Raw genomic sequence first — 19,870 nt, forward strand, 5'->3', positions numbered from 1 at the left:
TCAACATGGGTCACCCTGTATAGTGGCTGTCAACATGAGTCACCCTGTATAGTGGCTGTCAACATGAGTCTCCCTGTATAGTGGCTGTCAACATGGGTCACCCTGTATAGTGGCTGTCAACATGTGTCACCCTGTATAGTGGCTGTCAACATGGGTCACCCTGTATAGTGGCAGTCAACATGGGTCACCCTGTATAGTAGCAGTCAACATGGGTCACCCTGTATAGTGGCAGTCAACATGGGTCACCCTGTAGTGGCAGTCAACATGGGTCCCCTGTATAATGGCTGTCAACATGGGTCACCCTGTTTAGTGGCTGTCAACATGAGTCACCCTGTATAGTGGCTATCAACATGGGCCACCCTGTATAGTGGCTGTCAACATGAGTCACCCTGTATAGTGGCAGTCAACATGGGTCACCCTGTATAGTGGCAGTCAACATGGGTCACCCTGTATAGTGGCAGTCAATATGGGTCACCCTGTATAGTGCCAGTCAACATGGGTCACCCTGTATAGTGGCAGTCAATATGGGTCACCCTGTATAGTGGCTGTCAACATGGGTCACCCTGTATAGTGGCAGTCAATATGGGTCACCCTGTATAGTGGCAGTCAATATGGGTCACCCTGTATAGGGGCTGTCAACATGGGTCACCCTGTATAGTGGCAGTCAATATGGGTCACTCAGTATAGTGGCTGTCAACATGGGTCACCCTGTATAGTGGCTGTCAACATGGGTCACCCTGTATAGTGGCTGTCAACATGGGTCACCCTGTATAGTGGCAGTCAATATGGGTCACCCTGTATAGTGGCTGTCAACATGGGTCACCCTGTATAGTGGCAGTCAATATGGGTCACTCAGTATAGTGGCTGTCAACATGGGTCACCCTGTATAGTGGCTGTCAACATGGGTCACCCTGTATAGTGGCTGTCAACATGGGTCACCCTGTATAGTGGCAGTCAACATGGGTCACCCTGTATAGTGGCTGTCAACATGAGTCACCCTGTATAGTGGCAGTCAACATGAGTCACCCTGTATAGTGGCAGTCAACATGGGTCACTCTGTATAGTGGCTGTCAACATGAGTCACGTACCCAGTATAGTGGCTGTCAACATGAGTCACCCTGTATTGTGGCAGTCAACATGAGTCACCCTGTATAGTGTCTGTCAACATGGGTCACCCTGTATAGTGGCTGCATGTTAACCGGCGTCACGTACCCAGTATAGTGGCTGTCAACATGAGTCACCCTGTATAGTGGCAGTCAACATGGGTCACCCTGTATAGTGGCTGTGAACATATGGGTCACCCTGTATAGTGGCAGTCAACATGGGTCACCCTGTATAGTGGCTGTCAACATGAGTCACCCTGTATAGTGGCAGTCAACATGGGTCACCCTGTATAGTGGCTGTCAACATGAGTCACCCTGTATAGTGGCTGTCAACATGAGTCACCTTGTATAAAGGAAGTCAACATATGGGTCACCCTGTATAGTGGCAGTCAACATGGGTCACCCTGTATAGTGGCAGTCAACATGAGTCACCCTGTATAGTGGCAGTCAACATGAGTCACCCTGTATAGTGGCAGTCAACATGGGTCACCCTGTATAGTGGCAGTCAACATGAGTCACCCTGTATAGTGGCTGTCAACATGAGTCACCCTGTATAGTGGCTGTCAACATATGGGTCACCCTGTATAGTGGCAGTCAACATGGGTCACCGTGTATAGTGGCAGTCAACATGAGTCACCCTGTATAGTGGCTGTCAACATGCATGAGTCACCCTGTATACTGAGTGGCAGTCAACATGAGTCACCCTGTATAGTGGCTGTCAACATGAGTCACCCTGTATAGTGGCTGTCAACATGAGTCACCCTGTATAGTGGCTGTCAACATGAGTCACCCTGTATAGTGGCTGTCAACATGAGTCACCCTGTATAGTGGCTGTCAACATGAGTCACCCTGTATAGTGGCAGTCAACATGGGTCACCCTGTATAGTGGCAGTCAACATGGGTCACCCTGTATAGTGGCAGTCAACATGAGTCACCCTGTATAGTGGCTGTCAACAGTGGCTGTCAACATGGGTCACCCTGTATAGTGGCTGTCAACATGGGTCACCCTGTATAGTGGCTGTCAACATGATCGAGTCACGTACCCAGTATAGTGGCTGTCAACATGAGTCACCTTGTATAAAGGAAGTCAACGTAGGTCACCCTTTGTGTGCACCTTGTGTCACATAGTCACATAGTTGTGTGGTGCTTAACATGGCCACTTCTCAATTGCAATGCGATGCATATTAGATGGAAAAATGTTTATGCAACATCTGCGTCTTTGTATCTATTTTGTGTGCAAGGCTTTTTTTTGGTCTTATTGCTGTTTAACTGTAATATGTTATATGAATGTTGCACATGTGATTACTATAGCCAGATAACTATTGGTGGAGATTGTTTAGGATTGCCTTGTTCTGTATCAAATATTCTCAAGATGTTTTGCATCTTATTAAAATTGACAATAATATGTTATTCGTTGTAAAAGGTAAAGGTAAAGGTATTCCCATAACCATCTGGTCGTAGGGGAGAGAGATGTTAGAGATCTCCACTTTTCTGGGGGCCAGCTTTTTATGAGGGCGGTGCCCATCTCCTCTCCCTCGCTGCCTTTGCCTTCCCCGGCCCTGAATAGGGTCAGGTACCCATTTCCAGCTGGGTGGACTGGAGAGCGCTCGGAAAAATCGGGTATTTGTATTTGTCCCCGAGTATTTGTATTTGTCGTTGTAGCGTATGTATAATCAGAGAGTGTGTGTGTGTTTTTGTCTGTCTGTCTGTTTCTGTGTTTGTGGCAACAGTGAAAAATCTTTCCAGAAATGATTTGCACCAAACCGGAAAAGAAACACTTCACTATTTACTTTACACAGACTGAAAGTAACAACATGCACTTGAAGTAGACACCCTTCATCTTACGATTTGGGTGAAGTACGCTGTCAAATCAGTATACGGGAAGTAACCCAGTGTACATTCTGGGTCGAGCTATTTAGGTAGTTACTTCCCTTGGATATTTCGCTGCTGTGACCCTCAGCACGGACCTACATTCAAAGCTTGGATGGCTGGCTTTGGATCTAGGTCACTTTAGCTGGAATATCGGTCAACTTCGAAACCTGAGGACCAGCCACTTCCGGTTCATCTTTCAGAGTAATGAGATTGCTGGGGCCGTAGAATTTTTCATCCAGTTTTGTCCTTTTTTTCTCTCCAAAATTGATAATAGCGATGCCATCTCACAGGAACTGTTGCATAGTCGGGTGCCATACAACGGCAGGAAAGTGCAGAGGCCTTTCTTTTTTGAGCATTCCAAAGGCTGGAAAGTCTCCAAGTGCTGACAAATGGCGAGCAGAGTTGATTCGTGTTATCGACCGGTGCGATTCCAGCTTCAATTCTGAAAATGCTTGCATCTGTTCTCGTCATTTCGAGGAGAAAGACTTAAAGCGAGGTAAGTTTAATGCTTTTATGTTGTTTTTATTGCACCCAGTGACGCGTCGTCGCTGTGTCGTCGTCTTCACGACCTTGGCTTTCACTGCCATCAGCTTCCATGCCTACGCATCCCTCCAAAGAAGGCACACAGGGGACATCGTCGTAGACCACGTCGGAGGAATGGGGCAGTGCTACCGACGCCAAAAGACTGTAAGTCTCGATCACATACCTTACTCCCCACTTCCACCATCACACCTCTCCGCATCGCACTTTTCAACGCTCAGTCTGTTTCTTCAACTCAGCAAGCATGTAAAACTAAAAGAACAGAAATCGTCGAGTTTGTCACAGACAATGACCTAGACATTTTGATTTTGACCGAGACTTGGCTCAAGGAGAACGGTGACGACAGTGTTATTGTTGACTTGACATCAGCAAACTATTCCCTCCGATCGTTTCACCGCAGTGTCACTCGTGGTGGTGGAATAGCAGTGATCTTCAAAAACTCTCTCTCTAGTCATGTGTCGTTTAATTCGGTACTGCCATTTACACATCCATCCTTTGAGTGTGTACAAGTGACACTAGCCCTTCATGAGAAACCAGTTAAGTTGTTTTGCATAGATTATAGGCCTCCTCCAAACTCAAAAAACAAATTGACTGATGCCATGTTTTTCTCTGAATTTCATGACCTTGTGGCTTGTTGACCATTGTAACACTTTGTCTGGAACTCCTGTTTTGCTTGGTGATATCAATGTTCATTTTGATGACTGCAACCACCCTTCCACTGTCAAGATGTTAGATATTTTAGATGTTTTTCAATTCACACAGTCAGTCAGTCATCCAACGCACAAGAAGAATCACATACTGGATTGGGTTATGCATAGGCCTGATGATCATATTGTTCAATCTGTGTCTGTTACACATGTCTTAGCCTCAGATCATTTTTGTGTTTTGTTTGATCTGATGACCCAGTGTCCTCCTCCTCCACCCATGTTTAAGTCTGTCCGCTGTCTCCGTACGATGGATAAAGACGCTTTTAGGGACGAGCTGCAGAACGCGCTGCCCCCCTCCCCCTCAGCTGACCAACTTGATGCCACACTTCGTGCTGCCCTTGACGTTCATGCCCCCGTTTCACGTCGCCGTGTCCGTCCGTCCAAGTCCGCACCGTGGTATTCCAATATATCTGTGTTGAACTGCGTGATGCCAAATGTGATCGTAGGCGTGCTGAGCGCAGGTATCTTAAGACTGGTCTTACTGTCCATAAACAAATATTTCAAGGAGCAAAGGACATTGTAACTAAGTTAGTACACGCAGCAAAGACAACCTTCCTCCAAACCCAGATTATTGCTTGCGATTCAAGCAAAAAACTGTTCGATATTTGCTGCCGGTTGACCGGCCGCAGTAAGGTATCCCCACTTCCCACTGTTTTCCCCGCTAGTCAGCTGCCAGATGTATTCAGTGATTATTTTATCAAGAAGGTTTCTGATATTCGTTCTGAACTTGATCAGATGAGTGCACATTCTGCTTCCTCCAGTCATGTTGATGTTCTCACTGATTGTTCTTTTCCATCATTTCAGCCAATCAGTGAAAAAGACCTTAAATCCATTATTCTGAAGTCCAAACCAACAACTTGTCCACTTGATGCCATACCCACACCACTGCTTTTTGAGAATCTTGATGTGTTGTTGCCAACTCTTACTCAAATTGTCAATGATAGCCTGTTATCTGGTGTTTTTCCATCATTGTTCAAAACTGCACTTGTCAAACCACTTCTCAAAAAACCTAGTCTTGATGTCAATATTTTGAAGAATTATCGTCCTGTATCTAATTTATCATTCTTGTCCAAAGTGTTTGAAAAGGTAGTTTTGAAGCAGCTGTTGTCATATTTGAACACCCATGATTTGATCTCGCACTCTCAGTCCGCTTATCGCCCTTCTCACTGTACTGAAACAGCCTTACTAAAAGTAATCAGTGACATTCTGTCTGCTCTGGATGGTGGTGATGTGTCAGTGCTTACCCTACTTGACCTTTCTGCAGCGTTCGACACGATTGACCATGTCACGCTTCTCCATAGACTTCAGACTCTGTACGGCATATCCGGTCCACCGTTAGCATGGCTTGAGTCCTATCTCATTGGCAGGACTCAGGCTGTGCTTGTCGATGGCCAGATGTCTGCTCCAGCCCCACTTTCTTTCGGCGTTCCTCAAGGTTCAGTACTCGGTCCCATCCTTTTCATCATGTACACTAAGCCCCTCTCCACACTGATTCAAAACCATTCTGTTTTAAATCAGTTTTTTGCTGATGACACCCAGCTGTATAAACCCAGTCCCCCTGCAGAGACACATTCCGCCATCCAGACCATTCAGACATGCATCACTGATGTTAAATCTTGGATGGTCGATAACAAACTGAAGCTGAATGATGATAAGACTGAAGTCTTACTGTGCAAAAAGAAGAACACTACATTTCCCTCTCCCCAACCTGTTTCTGTTCAAATAGGCAACACCGACATTCTTTTCTCACCATCAGCTAGAAACCTTGGATTCACCCTTTCATCTGACATGACCCTTAACAAACATATATATCTTTAGTCTGTAGAGCAGCTTATTTTGAGCTTCGTAAGATCAGCACCATTCGCCACACACTCTCCTCTCAAACAACTAACACTCTTGTCTGTGCCTTTGTTCTTTCTAAACTTGACTACTGCAACTCTCTTCTCTCTGGCTGTCCTCTGTACCTCCTGCATAAACTACAAAAAGTCCAAAACTCGGCAGCACGCCTCATTCTCAAAGCACGAAAACGAGATCACGCAACACCACTTCTTCACACACTGCACTGGTTACCTATTCAAGCCCGCATTGACTACAAACTGTCCACCCTCTGCTTTAACTTCTTTTCTGGCTCGTCTCCTGCTTTAACTTCTCTGAACTTCTCACCGTCTATTCTCCAGCAAGACAACTCCGTGCCTCTTCTGACTGTCGCATCCTTACCATTCCACACACCAAAACCAAAACATACGGACAACGCACTTTTACTTTCTGCGCACCCACACAATGGAATTCTCTCCCCTTTCACATCCGCCACTCTCAGTCACCCCAAGCATTCAAACGAGCACTTAAAACGCACCTCTTCAAGAAATACAGCCCCTGATTTTGTTTTCTCAGTCCATCAGTAGGCTACATGTAGTGTATTTGTTGTTTTAGTGATAATGTATAAACATCTAGGACTGTTTTCAGCATTGTTGATAACATGTTCTGTTGGTATTCAGCTGGTATTTCCTTGTTTTTTACAACCTATTTTATTCATGTTTTTATTACTTAGTTAGTGGAAGAATCTTTTGTAATGTATGTTTAATGGTGTATGCTTTTAATTAAGCGTTGTTGACTATGAATGTAGATGTAAATGCTTGAATAACTGTGTTTTAATTTTAAATGTGTCAAGCGCATAGAGCATAATTGTAAAGTTATGATGTTGCGCTATATAAATGCTCATTTATTATTATTATTATTATTATTATTATTATCACTGCATCAGTGCATGGGCTTGTGTTTTCGGCCTACACATTTTTTTACATGGATGGCTAAGTGGGTCTCCACATGTTTGCACCCTTTATTAAATATAATGATATATATTTGGTCAGAATTGAAACAAGCCACTTGTAACTTCTTTCTTTTCAGCCCCATCAGGGAGATGCAGAGGCCTTGTTCAAGGGAGCTTGCCGGTCCACTGGATGCCACGAAAGTCCATTGAAACAAGAAAGACCACAAGACCAGAACCAGTAAGTATATGTTACTTTGCTGTTGTATTTCTGGGGGAGGGGGGGGGGATCACAATTTAACAGATATCAAGTCGGCCTTTGGGACTTCGGGTCAATTATCATATCACAGGGTTCGTACAGAGTCCTTAAACCCTGGAAAACTCCTTGAAAATTGGAAAACCTTTTCTAGGCCTTGAAAAGAGCTTGAAAATAGAGTTTTGTTAAATAGTCATTGAAAAGTACTTGATTTTTCCAAATTGTTGCCTATACATTTCGTCAGCAGCTTGTCTTATTTAAAAAAAAAATGCAACCCCCCTTTTGTTTTTAGTCAAATACAGTACACACATTTTGGGAGAATAAAAGACCGAGTGAAAACGAAAGCAGACGAACTAACTATTACTAGTCACCCGTAGTTGCTTCCCTTCCCGGAAGTTGGCAAGGGAAACAACTACGGAATGACTAATAGTTTGCAGACGTGGAGAACCGCAGTGGCATTTTTATATCTCTTCCTGTGTCTTAGCGTGGAAAATGGGGAAAGGCAACTGCGTCTTCAATCGTCAATGGCTTGCCAATGCAAAATACAAAGCTTGGCTTTTAGAAGCATCGGATAAATCGAAACATCATGCGCGATGCTTCGTGTGTAAAAAAGACTTTAATTTGGGGAAAATCATGTCCTTGAAAAACATTTATTTGGTCCTGGAAATGTCCTTGAAAACTCATTGAATTGTATCAGCTCTGCCCTGCAGGAACCCTGATATCATAACTATCAAATTATATGGAGTGCCTGTAGGCCAGATGAGCCTTTTGCCTTCTATGCGATGTTATTTGTACTTTTTTTTGATTACTTTATTTTTGTGTAATAATTTCCAAGCTTTGTCAATTTCATAATTTTACCTTTTGGTTATAATTTTATTTCTGTCACGTCCCTGAACCTTACTATGAGAGACACAATGTTTCTTTGGTTTAGGAGACACCACAACATTTCCTGAGACCAGCTACCTGTCCTTGTTCACAGACGCTGACCGGTATTGTTTACAGCCACGCAGCTGACATACTCCAGGCGCCTGTGCACAGCGAAAGGTACTGAACTCTTGGCCACACTGATTAAAAGTTGACGGAGAATACAGTCCCCTATTTCTCAGCTCCAATGGCGATCGAACTACCATCAAATGTAAGTTTTGAAAACATGCGGCTTTTAGTAGGACATCAGCCTGGTTTCTGCCAAAATGAACTCAAGGCTGAATGCTTCCCCGGAAAATTCAACAAATAAGGGTGTGGACGTGGGTTCTGCAGAATACGATGCTATCAGCCGCCCTAACGTCGCGTGGATTTGCCCCAGGTGCGACAGCACCAACTGTGATAGCTTTACCTTCCGCAGCTATGAACTCAACTGCACGAACTATTTTGCCCCTCTGCAGAATGCTTCAATCGTCGACTCCATAGTATCTGGTGACCCTTTCTCCCCGCCCCGTACTAGTAGCCCTAAAGTCACCAGTCGCCCCTCCTCCCTATCCTCCCCGCAGAAAGATCAACAACGATCTCAAGCAAGATCAACCAGCTCACTTACCTACGGTCTACCGAAGAAATCTAACCTGCGCGTCCTCAACGTAAATTGTCAGTGCGCCAATGCCAAGAAGCAGGAGCTTGCTACGGTACTCCAGTACACCAAGCCCGATATTGTCTGCGACACTGAATCCTGGTTACGAGGTATCCAGCCAGGGAAACCACCATCACCAGACCACATCAAGTCAGCTGAAATATTCCCAGACTACTTCGACATATTCAGGAATGACCGCCTGGGCAGAAGCAGTGGTGGCGTGTTCGTCCTTGTGCACAAGTCCTTGACTACCGTCGAGCAGCCCTAGCTTGTCACCGACTGTGAACTGGAGTGGGTCAAGGTCAAGTTGAAGAACCGCAAAGACCTGTATGTGGGAGCATTCTACATGCCCGAGCGGAATTAACGTGACCTGGACGAACTCCAGAAAGCCCTGAACAAACTGACTGAAGACGGCAAGAAACAGCGAGAGATCATCCTTGCCGGAGACTTCAATTGCCCAGACATCAACTGGACAACGCACACCGCCCACTCCTCAGGGAAAGACAACGAGATACAAGGGCACCTCATCAACATCACATCAAACGCACCCCTCACCCAAGTACACCACACCCCCACCCGAGGCCCCAACCTACTAGACCTTGTGTTCACCTCCAACCCCACCCTGGTGAAATCGACTGCTAGCATACCTGGTGTCTCAGACCACGACATTGTCGCCGCGGACTTTGACGTCCGACCACAGATCACGCGCCAGAAGCCCCGTAAATGCTATAAGTTCAAGAAGGCTAACTGGGACCAGATGAGAAGTGACCTTGTCAGCGCTGCCCAAACCGTGGCTGATGAACACAAGGAGGGAAAAGGCGTCGACACCCTATGGTCCACATTCAAGAACCTACTTCTGAACACCATGGAAACCAACATCCCAACCTTTACACTAAAACCATCGCAGACCCTACCCTGGCTAACCGTCCCCCTGAAACGTATGCTGAAACGCCTCTTCCACCGAGCGAGATCCTCCAACAACTGGTCCCCTTACCGCCAATTCCAAAAACACTGCAAAAGAGAGTTACGCCGAGCTGAGTGGAAGTACATCAACGACACCATCCAAGAAGGGCTAGATAGGAACGACACCAAGCCATTCTGGCGGTTCATCAAGGCCAGGAAACAGGACAATGTCGGAGTAGCCCCCCTCAAAACCAAAGGCCAACTCCACAGTGACAGCCAGTCAAAAGCGGACATCCTCCTTAACCAGTTCAAATCTGTCTTCACCAAAACTTCCTCCCAACCCCTCCCCCACCTCCAACCCACCGCCCCTGACATCCCACCCATTACCATCACAGTCCCCGGAGTCACCAAGTTGCTACGACAACTGAAAGTCAACAAGGCGTCCGGACCAGAGGGCATCCCGAACACCGTCCTCAAGACCCTCGCCGACAGCGTCGGCCCAGCACTGGCACTGATCTTCCAGACCTCTGTCGACAGCGGACGCCTACCCAAGGACTGGTTGTCGGCCAACGTGTTGTGTGCCTTTAAGAAAGGGGACCGCCACGAACCCGCCAACTATCGCCCAATCTCCCTTACCTCTGTCCCCTGCAAACTCCTTGAACTAATTATCTTCCGCCACATTATGTCCCATTTCCAAGCCCACAAAATCCTTACAAACCTGAACCACGGCTTTCGATCTGGCTACTCCACTGAAACCCAACTACTAACCACCACCAACGACCTACTACAGTCTTTTGATCAAGGCAAACAAATTGACATGGCCATACTAGACTTTTCCAAAGCATTCGACACCGTCCCCCATGACCGGCTCCTCCTCAAGTTGGCCAACTATGGCATCACAGGCCCCCTCCATGCATGGCTTCACTGCTTCCTCACGGAACGCAGCATGCAAGTCGTCGTTGAAGGCAGTACGTCCCAGCCCACTACCGTCGACTCAGGCGTCCCACAAGGCACTGTGCTGGGCCCACTCCTCTTAATTCTCATCCACATCAACGATCTCCCGCAGGCAGTCAGATCCCAGGTTAGGCTGTTCGCCGACGACTGTCTCGTCTACAGAGAGATCAACACCTTCAACTACCACCACACCCAACAAGAGGACCTGAAGTGTCTAGAAGGTTGGGCAGAGAAATGGGGAATGCGCTTCAACGCCACCAAGTGCTATGTCATGAGCATCTCCCACAAACCACCCTCCACCTTCATGTACTCCCTCAACAACACCATCCTCAAAACTGTCCCCTCCAACCCGTACCTAGGCATCCTATTCTCGGACAACCTCAAGTGGAGAAACCACATCAGCAGCATCACCAAGAAAGCAAACTGCATTCTTGGCTTCCTATGCAGAAACCTCCGCCACTGCCCGGCAGCCTGCAGACGAAATGCCTACCTGGCCCTCGTCCGACCCCTCCTTGAGTACGGAGCCGTAGTCTGGGACCCGTACCAAGCGCAGGACATCGATAGGATGGAACGCATACAGCGCACAGCAGCACGTTTCATCGCCAACGACTACCGATCAAGACGTCCTGGCTTTGTTACGGGCCTCCTGACACGCCACAACCTCCCAACTCTCCAGGAACGTCGAGTAAACCTCCGCCTGACTTTCTACTACAAGGTGGTTGAGGGGCTGGTGCCGGCAATGCCTCCAGACAAATTCCTGACGGGCGCAGTGGCGTGTTGGTAAGACGTCGGCCTCCTAATCGGGAGGTCGTGAGTTCGAATCCCGGTCGCTGCCGCCTGGTGGGTTAAGAGTGGAGATTTTTCCGATCTCCCAGGTCAACTTATGTGCAGACCTGCTAGTGACTTAACCCCCTTCGTGTGTACACGCAAGCACAAGACCAAGTGCGCACGGAATAGATCCTGTAATCCATGTCAGAGTTCGGTGGGTTATGGAAACACGAAAATACTCAGCATGCCTACTCAACGAAAGCGGAGTGAAGCTGACTATGCTCTCAGAGTATAGTGTGGGGAACCCAAATGGGCAAACGAGCTCACACGTCACCAGACAATTCTGGAACGCTGAAGAAGAAGAAGAAAAAATTCCTGACCCCTCAACGTGCTGGCCGCATGATCCGACCCAGAAGACAAACAGCAGACTACGTTGGTAGCAACCCCATGGACAATTACATAAAAAACAACAACAGATGTTTCGCTGTACCACGCTGCAACACTGAACAATACAAACAGTCGTTCTTCCCACGATCCACAATAGAGTGGAATCACCTGGACAACACAGTTGTCCACTCAGCCTCTACTGAGGCATTCAAGGCGGCGCTGACTACCAGCCGCCGATAAACGACGTCGCTGCGCACACCCACCCGTCGCGCCAAAGCCAGCAATCTGGATGCTAGCGACGTAACCCACAGATACAGATAAGGGTAATGTTGAACTTGAGCGTAGTCAATTCAAAGATCATAATCCATTGCAATTTCGCAGAATTAGGCCTACCTGCTTTGAACATAACATAACATAACATCTTATGCGGCCTAGGCTTTCCAGCCTTTTGCCTGCTATGTTTTTAAATGATGATTTGAAATATCATTGTTCATAATTTGCGCGCTGCGTACGTCCTAGGACGGTCTCAGTTGAGTTTTAAATTCGAAGAGGACATAAATTGTCTCCAGCAAGTACATTTTTAAACGTATTTAGTGTTCCTGCTGACAGTGACACAATGTTGGTTGGTAAAATGTTCCAGTTATTCACAACACGGTTCGTAAGAAAAGGTTTGCATACAGGTTAGGGTAATCTTGAACTTAATTTAGAGTGTTAAATTTATAGCTCAGAATCCAGTGACATTCTTTACTTATTTTTGATACAAGTCCATGTAAGCAAGCCAAAGAACATTTGTCGTGAAATTAATTGACGGACTGAGCTCCAGACTTGAAGCACAATTAATTAATTTGGTTGTTCAATCGACAAAAATGCACCAAAAATGGCGTACGTAACGTCAACCATGCGACATCATTTTAAACACGAAAGAGTTGTCTCCCTTGTCCGCTCATACGGATAATTCCTTCTTTGACCCATGTAAACGAAATGCATTCGTACAGTTCATCGGAGTTCATTCCGTAACTTCAAAGGGATCTAAAATGACTTGTTATGATTACAAGTGCAGGACGTTCTACAAATTTGGAGACTAAAATGCCTCTGAATTATGAGCTATGAATTTAATTAACACGCTAAACTTCAAGATTACCAGTTAGTCTGAACAGGTTTTTTTAAAATTAGTTTATAATTATGTCCTCTTGAGCTGGAACCCTCATATAACTGCAAGGATTGAGTTAGCAGCGTGTTCATCATAGAGTTTGTGTAGTATTTTGTAAGTCTCGATCATGTTGCCTCGCAACCTCCTGTGCTCCAGACTTGGCATATTAAGAAACTTCAATCTCTGTTCATAGTTTAGCCCCTGGCTGCAAGCAACTTTTTTCGAAAATCGCTATTATACACTTTCTATGAGTAATATTGCTTCTTTAAGGAAGGTGACCACACTACGTTCCCATACTCAAGAATAGGACGAACAAGTGATTTGAAAAGAGGTACTATGATGTCTTTTGGCTTGTACTCAATATTATGGACTATCAATATCATGCCAGAGACTCAGAGCTTTTTTTTTTCTGAACTTCGTGTTTGTGGTCCTCAAATCCTTCTCAATCTCAGCATCAGTTTTTCTTCTTCTTTTGCGTTCGTGGGCTGAAACTCCCATACATGTACACGTGTTTTTGCACGAGTAGAATTTTACGTGTATGACCGTTTTTACTCTGCCATTTAGGCAGCCATACGCTGCTTTCGGAGGAAGCATGCTGGGTCAGGGTATTTTCGTGTTTCTATAACCCATCGAACTCCGACATGGATTACAGGATCTTTTCCGTGCGCACTTGGTCTTGTGCTTGTGTGTACACACGGAAGGGGATAAGCCACTAGCAGGTCTGCACATAAGTTGACCTGGGAGATCGGAAAAATCTCTACTCTTAACCCACCAGGCGACCGTGGCCGGGATTCAAACCCTCGACCTTCCGATTAAGAGGCCAACGTCTTACCACCCCGCCACAGCGCCCGTGAAGCATCAGTGATTTCCAGATTCAGACCATCCATTATATTAACAGCTAGTGTGTTTTCAGCTTAGCAATAGGGTCCGATATAGACGAGACAAGTATAATGCCGATGAGTCGCATTATACTTGTTCGAGTCAATAAATATCGGACCCTATTGCTACGCTGAAAATACAATAGCAATTATATAGCTGTTCTGACCTTGATTTGTTGTTCCAAACTTACAAAATCACAGTTTTTGCGTCGATGCGTTGATCTCAGGTTTTGATTGCAGACGCCGTTTCTTATGCGCATTAGTTTTGCGCAGGCGCCACACTGACTTTGGAAAAAAACTTGATTTGACAACACAGCTGTTAAACAGCTTTTTCTTAGTTCATTCGTATACAACAAAAAGAAGTTTTTATTTATTTTTTTTTTTTGAACAAGACTACTTATGAAGAAGACCAAAACACAACATCAACGGAAAACTAGAAACAACAGAAGAACTAGGATGCAACAAGGGGAGGAGAAGAGAACAGCTAATCCGTACAGCGCGAGCAGACGGCAGCAAAAATTTCAGTTTGGGTGAATGGCATTTATACTTGTCTCGTCATGAAGCGAATTTTTCAACCTCAGTTATAAACGACTACATGAATGTTAGTGTCATGGGTTGTACATCAATCCTTCAGAGGGGAAGTGGGGTATTTAGTGTGGAGTTACGAGATAAGAAAAGCCGAATGCGAAAGTTTGTGTCAGTCGGCAACTGAGCTCACACAGGCACACAAAAACGGCTGTTCCGTTTTACTCCCCTGTTTGTACTACATCTTTCGACTTTAGGCATTTTGTGGTGTTTAGGGACAGAAAATAATTGGTTTAGTGCTTAATTCATCAGAAGTACTTTAGGGGCAGTCACATGATACCTATGACAGAAATCTTTGATCCGAAAAGTGTGCCAGATAGCCCAATGCAGGGCCTTTAATGGCATATAAAGTTTCAATGAAATGACACGGGAATGAACGTTTTAGTTGGGGTACATAAATGGGTGCAATAATGTTTTTGCTCAGTTTATATATCCTGGAATACCTTTACCTGCTTTGCTGTAAATGTTGAATATGACAGTTTTGTTTTTGTTTTGTCACAGCAGTGCCTGGAACAGTGAACAGCCAGGGATTGTCAGGGGTCGTGAACAGTCTGGGTTCATCAACACCCTGAACTGTGAACAGTCAGAGGTCGGGGCTTCTCGTAACAGCATGGAGGAAGGAGACACAGGCATTGTGTCAGACGTCAAGATAGAGATTGATGTGGCTGAAGATATGCCGCAGTGTTGTTACAGGGCTCAACAACTTCAATACGGTAAGCTTGCTTCTATTGACTTACCTGAGTAATCAGTGAGTCTTTGTAATAAGCAGTGTCAGTTTGTCCATCCGTCCGTCTGTCAGCAAAGATCTAAACGTTGAGGTTACATATCTCAAAGGTTTTTGTAGCTAGAGCTTTGAAATGTTTTGGGTTTGAAGGTTTCTAAACTGCAAGTCTGGCATCAAATTTCAAGGTCACAGTGTGTCACGTTCATGTCATTAAAATTTTACTTTTAGGTTTTCTCAGATGGTTAAACCAAGAGCTTTGTAACTTTACTGGCTTCTATGGTTGGATGACCACCTCCCATCATGATACAGGTCTGGTTAAAATCAAATGCTGAGGTCATAGTGAGGTCGTGCTTGCCCCATAAAATGAAAAATTATCAATTTCTTGGACAAGATAACAAGGAAAAAAATGTTCACCAGAATAAACAGCAAAACGAAAAACTTCACAGTGGGTCGGTTTTGACATGTTCTCTTCTTCAGCACATAAAATACATAAAACTGAAGGGATGACATAGGTAGACATGTACTCTTCTTCAGCACATAAAATACATAAAACAGAAGGGATGACATAGGTAGACATGTACTCTTCTTCAGCCAGGACTGGGTGGCCGAGTGGTAATGCACTTGTGCTCGGAAGCGAGAGGTTTGCGAGTTCGACCCTGGGTCAGGGCGTTAGCAATTTTATCCCCCCTTTCCTAACCTAGGTGGTGGGTTCAAGTGCTAGTCTTTCGGATGAGACGAAAAACCGAGGTCCCTTCGTGTACACTACATTGGGGTGTGCACGTTAAAGATCCCACGATTGACAAAAGGGTCTTTCCTGGCAAAATTGTATAGGCATAGATAAAAAATGTCCACCAAAATACCCGTGTGACTTGGAATAATAGGCCGTGAAAAGTAGGATATGCGCCGAAATGGCTGCGATCTGCTGGTCGATGTGAATGCGTGATGTATTGTGTAAAAAATTCCATCTCACACGGCATAAATAGATCCCTGCGCCCTGAGTCCGAGTCTGGAGATACGCGCGCGATATAAGACTTCATATAACATAACATGTACACATAACTCTTCTTCAGCACATAAAATACATAAAACAGAAGGGATGACAGAGAGAGAGACATGTACTCTTCTTCAGCACATAAAATACATAAAACAGAAGGGATGACAGAGATAGACATGTACTCTTCTTCAGCACATAAAATACATAAACCAGAAGGGATGACAGAGAGAGACATGTTCTCTTCTTCAGCACATAACATACACAAAACAGAAGGGATGACCGAGAGAGCAAGAGAATAAAAACAAGTCGCAAAAGGCGAAAATACAACATTTAGTCAAGTAGCTGTTGAACCCACAGAATGAAACTGAACGCAATGCAACGCAGCAAGACCGTATACTCGTAGCATCGTCAGTCCACTGCTCACGGCAAAGGCAGTGAAATTGACAAGAAGAGCGGGGTAGTGGTTGCGCTGAGAATGATAGCACGCTTTTTTGTACCTCTCTTCGTTTTAACTTTCTGAGCGTGTTTTTAATCCAAAAATATCATATCTATATGTTTTTGGAATCAGGAACCGACAAGGAATAAGATGAAAGTGTTTTTAAATTGATTTCGACAAATTAATTTTGATAATAATTTTTGACTCACATGCGTAGCAAAAGTGAGTCTATGTACTCACCCGAGTCGTCCGTCCGTCCGTCCGTCCGTCCGGACGTCCGTCCGTCCGTCCGTCCGTCCGTCCGTCCGGACGTCCGTCCGGAAAACTTTAACGTTGGATATTTCTTGGACACTATTCAGTCTATCAGTACCAAATTTGGCAAGATGGTGTATGATGACAAGGCCCCAAAAAACATACATAGCATCTTGACCTTGCTTCAAGGTCAAGGTCGCAGGGGCCATAAATGTTGCCTAAAAAACAGCTATTTTTCACATTTTTCCCATTTTCTCTGAAGTTTTTGAGATTGAATACCTCACCTATATATGATATATAGGGCAAAGTAAGCCCCATCTTTTGATACCAGTTTGGTTTACCTTGCTTCAAGGTCAAGGTCACAGGAGCTCTTCAAAGTTGGATTGTATACATATTTTGAAGTGACCTTGACCCTGAACTATGGAAGATAACTGTTTCAAACTTAAAAATTATGTGGGGCACATGTTATGCTTTCATCATGAGACACATTTGGTCACATATGATCAAGGTCAAGGTCACTTTGACCCTTATGAAATGTGACCAAAATAAGGTAGTGAACCACTAAAAGTGACCATATCTCATGGTAGAAAGAGCCAATAAGCACCATTGTACTTCCTATGTCTTGAATTAACAGCTTTGTGTTGCATGACCTTGGATGACCTTGACCTTGGGTCAAGGTCACATGTATTTTGGTAGGAAAAATGTGTAAAGCATGTGAGTCGTATGGGCTTTGCCCTTCTTGTTATATATTTAATTTTCAGAGCTTGTTTTTAATCCAAATATAACATATTTATATGTTTTTGGAATCAGCAAATGATGGAGAATAAGATGAACGTAAATTTGGATCGTTTTATTAAAATAAATTTTTTTTTTACAATTTTCAGATTTTTAATGACCAAAGTCATTAATTAATTTTTAAGCCACCAAGCTGAAATGCAATACCGAAGTCCAGGCTTCGTCGAAGATTACTTGACCAAAATTTCAACCAATTTGGTTGAAAAATGAGGGCGTGACAGTGCCGCCTCAACTTTCACGAAAAGCCGGATATGACGTCATCAAAGGCATTTATCAAAAAAATGAAAAAAACGTATGGGGATATCATACCCAGAAACTCTCATGTCAAATTTCATAAAGATCGGTCCAGTAGTTTAGTCTGAATCGCTTTACACGCACGCACGCACACACACACATACACACACACACACATACACCACGACCCTCGTCTCGATTCCCCCCTCTATGTTAAAACATTTAGTCAAAACTTGACTAAATGTAAAAACCAGAAAAGAAGACAGAGAGTATTTAATGTTCAACTTAAACATAAGGTACTCACTACTGATTGCCATCCTCTGTTCTGATTTTCTTCATTTGAATTTTAACCTGATAACCCAATAGACTGGATTTGCCTTATGCATTGATAACTCAACAGACTGATGACCTAACAGGCTGAATTAACTTCATAACGCAACAGATTTTATAACTCTACAACCCAACAGACTACTCAGAATTGACCCTTACAACCCAACAGACTACTCAGAATTTACCCTTATAACCCAACTGAAAGGATTTTCCTGACAACCTACCAGACCTAATCCAACAGACTGAATTAAATTGATAATCCAACAGACTGAATTAAATTGATGACCCAACAGACTGTACACACTTGATATCCTAACAGATGTTAACCAGGGAGTGTGAATAATAGTGTGGCGGGAGAGCCATGTTTGAAAAAGTTAGGTCATTAGATAAAATAAATATTGAAAGTTCGGGACAGTCATGGCATACAGAGTTCCCTCTGTTATGCTATCGCTGGCCCCAGATTTTAAACGAAGCGTAATTAGTATCGAAACCAAAGCTAGACGATGCAAGGGAAGTAATCGAACTTTCGGTTTCTGTTTTGGTCGGCAGTTTTGGACGGTACCGATGCGGTCTAGCAGTAAAGATTCATAAACATTGGGAAAATGTGTTTGTTAATATGATAAATGGTAGAAATGTGGATGAAAGTGTTTAAAATATGTTTTCAAGCCATTGAAAGGTAGTTGTCAATTTAGTCAGGCAACGCGAAAGTCATAGCGACTCGTCGTTGTGGCAATAACGTTAACCGCTAGTCGTTCAGTGATCTTACTTGGAGAGACAGCATTCGTAAAAGGGAGGAGAGACAAGGTTTCTTTGATGAAGATAGTGTTGTAGGTTGCTTAAATATGGCCAACAGTTATTAAAAGAGCGCTTGTTGTGATCAGCAAGTCTAAAGATAAAGGAAAAAGGACGGACTATATTGTCTGCGTTATGTTTTGAAAGTAGTGCGGTTAATGTTCTTTTTTGGTCAGCCAATCTGGCTTTGGTTTAAAACAGTGTTTATTCAACAATTCATGTATTTGAACATGATACATGTTACGGATCATCAACAAGTTCAAGCTTATGGTGGTGACCCTAACGGGAGAATTTAACATATGGATTACGATAACTTGCGACAACACTTCGACAAGTACTTTTTAAACCAAAACAAACGAGAAACAAACAAAATGTGCAAACATACATATATATAGATATATGACAAAAAGCAAAGGCATAATGGAGACCGGACACGCCAAATGGACAAAGAATATAAAAGGGAAAGAGAGAGAGGAAAGGGAGAGAGAGAGAGAGTAAGCGAGAGAGAAAGAGAGAGAGAGAGAGAGAGAGAGAGAGAGAGTACATAAGTATACATCACAATTGCATATACACGTACAATAACAATCGCATAACTTCTTAATTAAATTTAGACTTAAATTATCTATAATGAATGGGGCATACTGCACTCAAATTCGTTTTGCCCCAACCAATCTGCCTTTGGTTCGGTGTGTTTGTTTACATTGTCATGCAGATTGGACAGTGTAAAATGAAGTTCCTACACGCATTAGGACAGGCTCTAGGACAGAATAGAATGGGTTAGAATAAGGACATAGACTGAGGGCGCTAGGTTAGGGATTAGAATAGGGAGAGAGAAGAGGCAAGGTAGACTAGATCAAGATTTAGATTAGGGACAAGAGGAGTCTT

At 44.2% G+C, this 19,870-nt stretch overlaps 1 protein-coding gene across 1 annotated transcript in view; it reads left to right on the top strand.

The window, feature by feature from the left end:
- The first annotated feature begins 1,805 nt into the window (after positions 1–1,805).
- LOC138976756 (zinc finger protein 665-like) overlaps positions 1,806–19,870 on the top strand; it is a 28,486-nt gene continuing 10,421 nt past the window's right edge. Inside the window, exons 1-4 of the mRNA XM_070349646.1 lie at positions 1,806–3,471; positions 7,127–7,227; positions 8,174–8,286; positions 14,930–15,141. Coding sequence (XP_070205747.1) covers positions 3,252–3,471; positions 7,127–7,227; positions 8,174–8,286; positions 14,930–15,141 — 646 coding nt within the window. The 5' untranslated portion in view covers positions 1,806–3,251. The remainder of the gene's footprint in view (positions 3,472–7,126; positions 7,228–8,173; positions 8,287–14,929; positions 15,142–19,870) is intronic.

This window comes from Littorina saxatilis, linkage group LG9 (assembly GCF_037325665.1).
Source record: "Littorina saxatilis isolate snail1 linkage group LG9, US_GU_Lsax_2.0, whole genome shotgun sequence".
Taxonomy (NCBI): Eukaryota; Metazoa; Mollusca; class Gastropoda; order Littorinimorpha; family Littorinidae; genus Littorina; species Littorina saxatilis.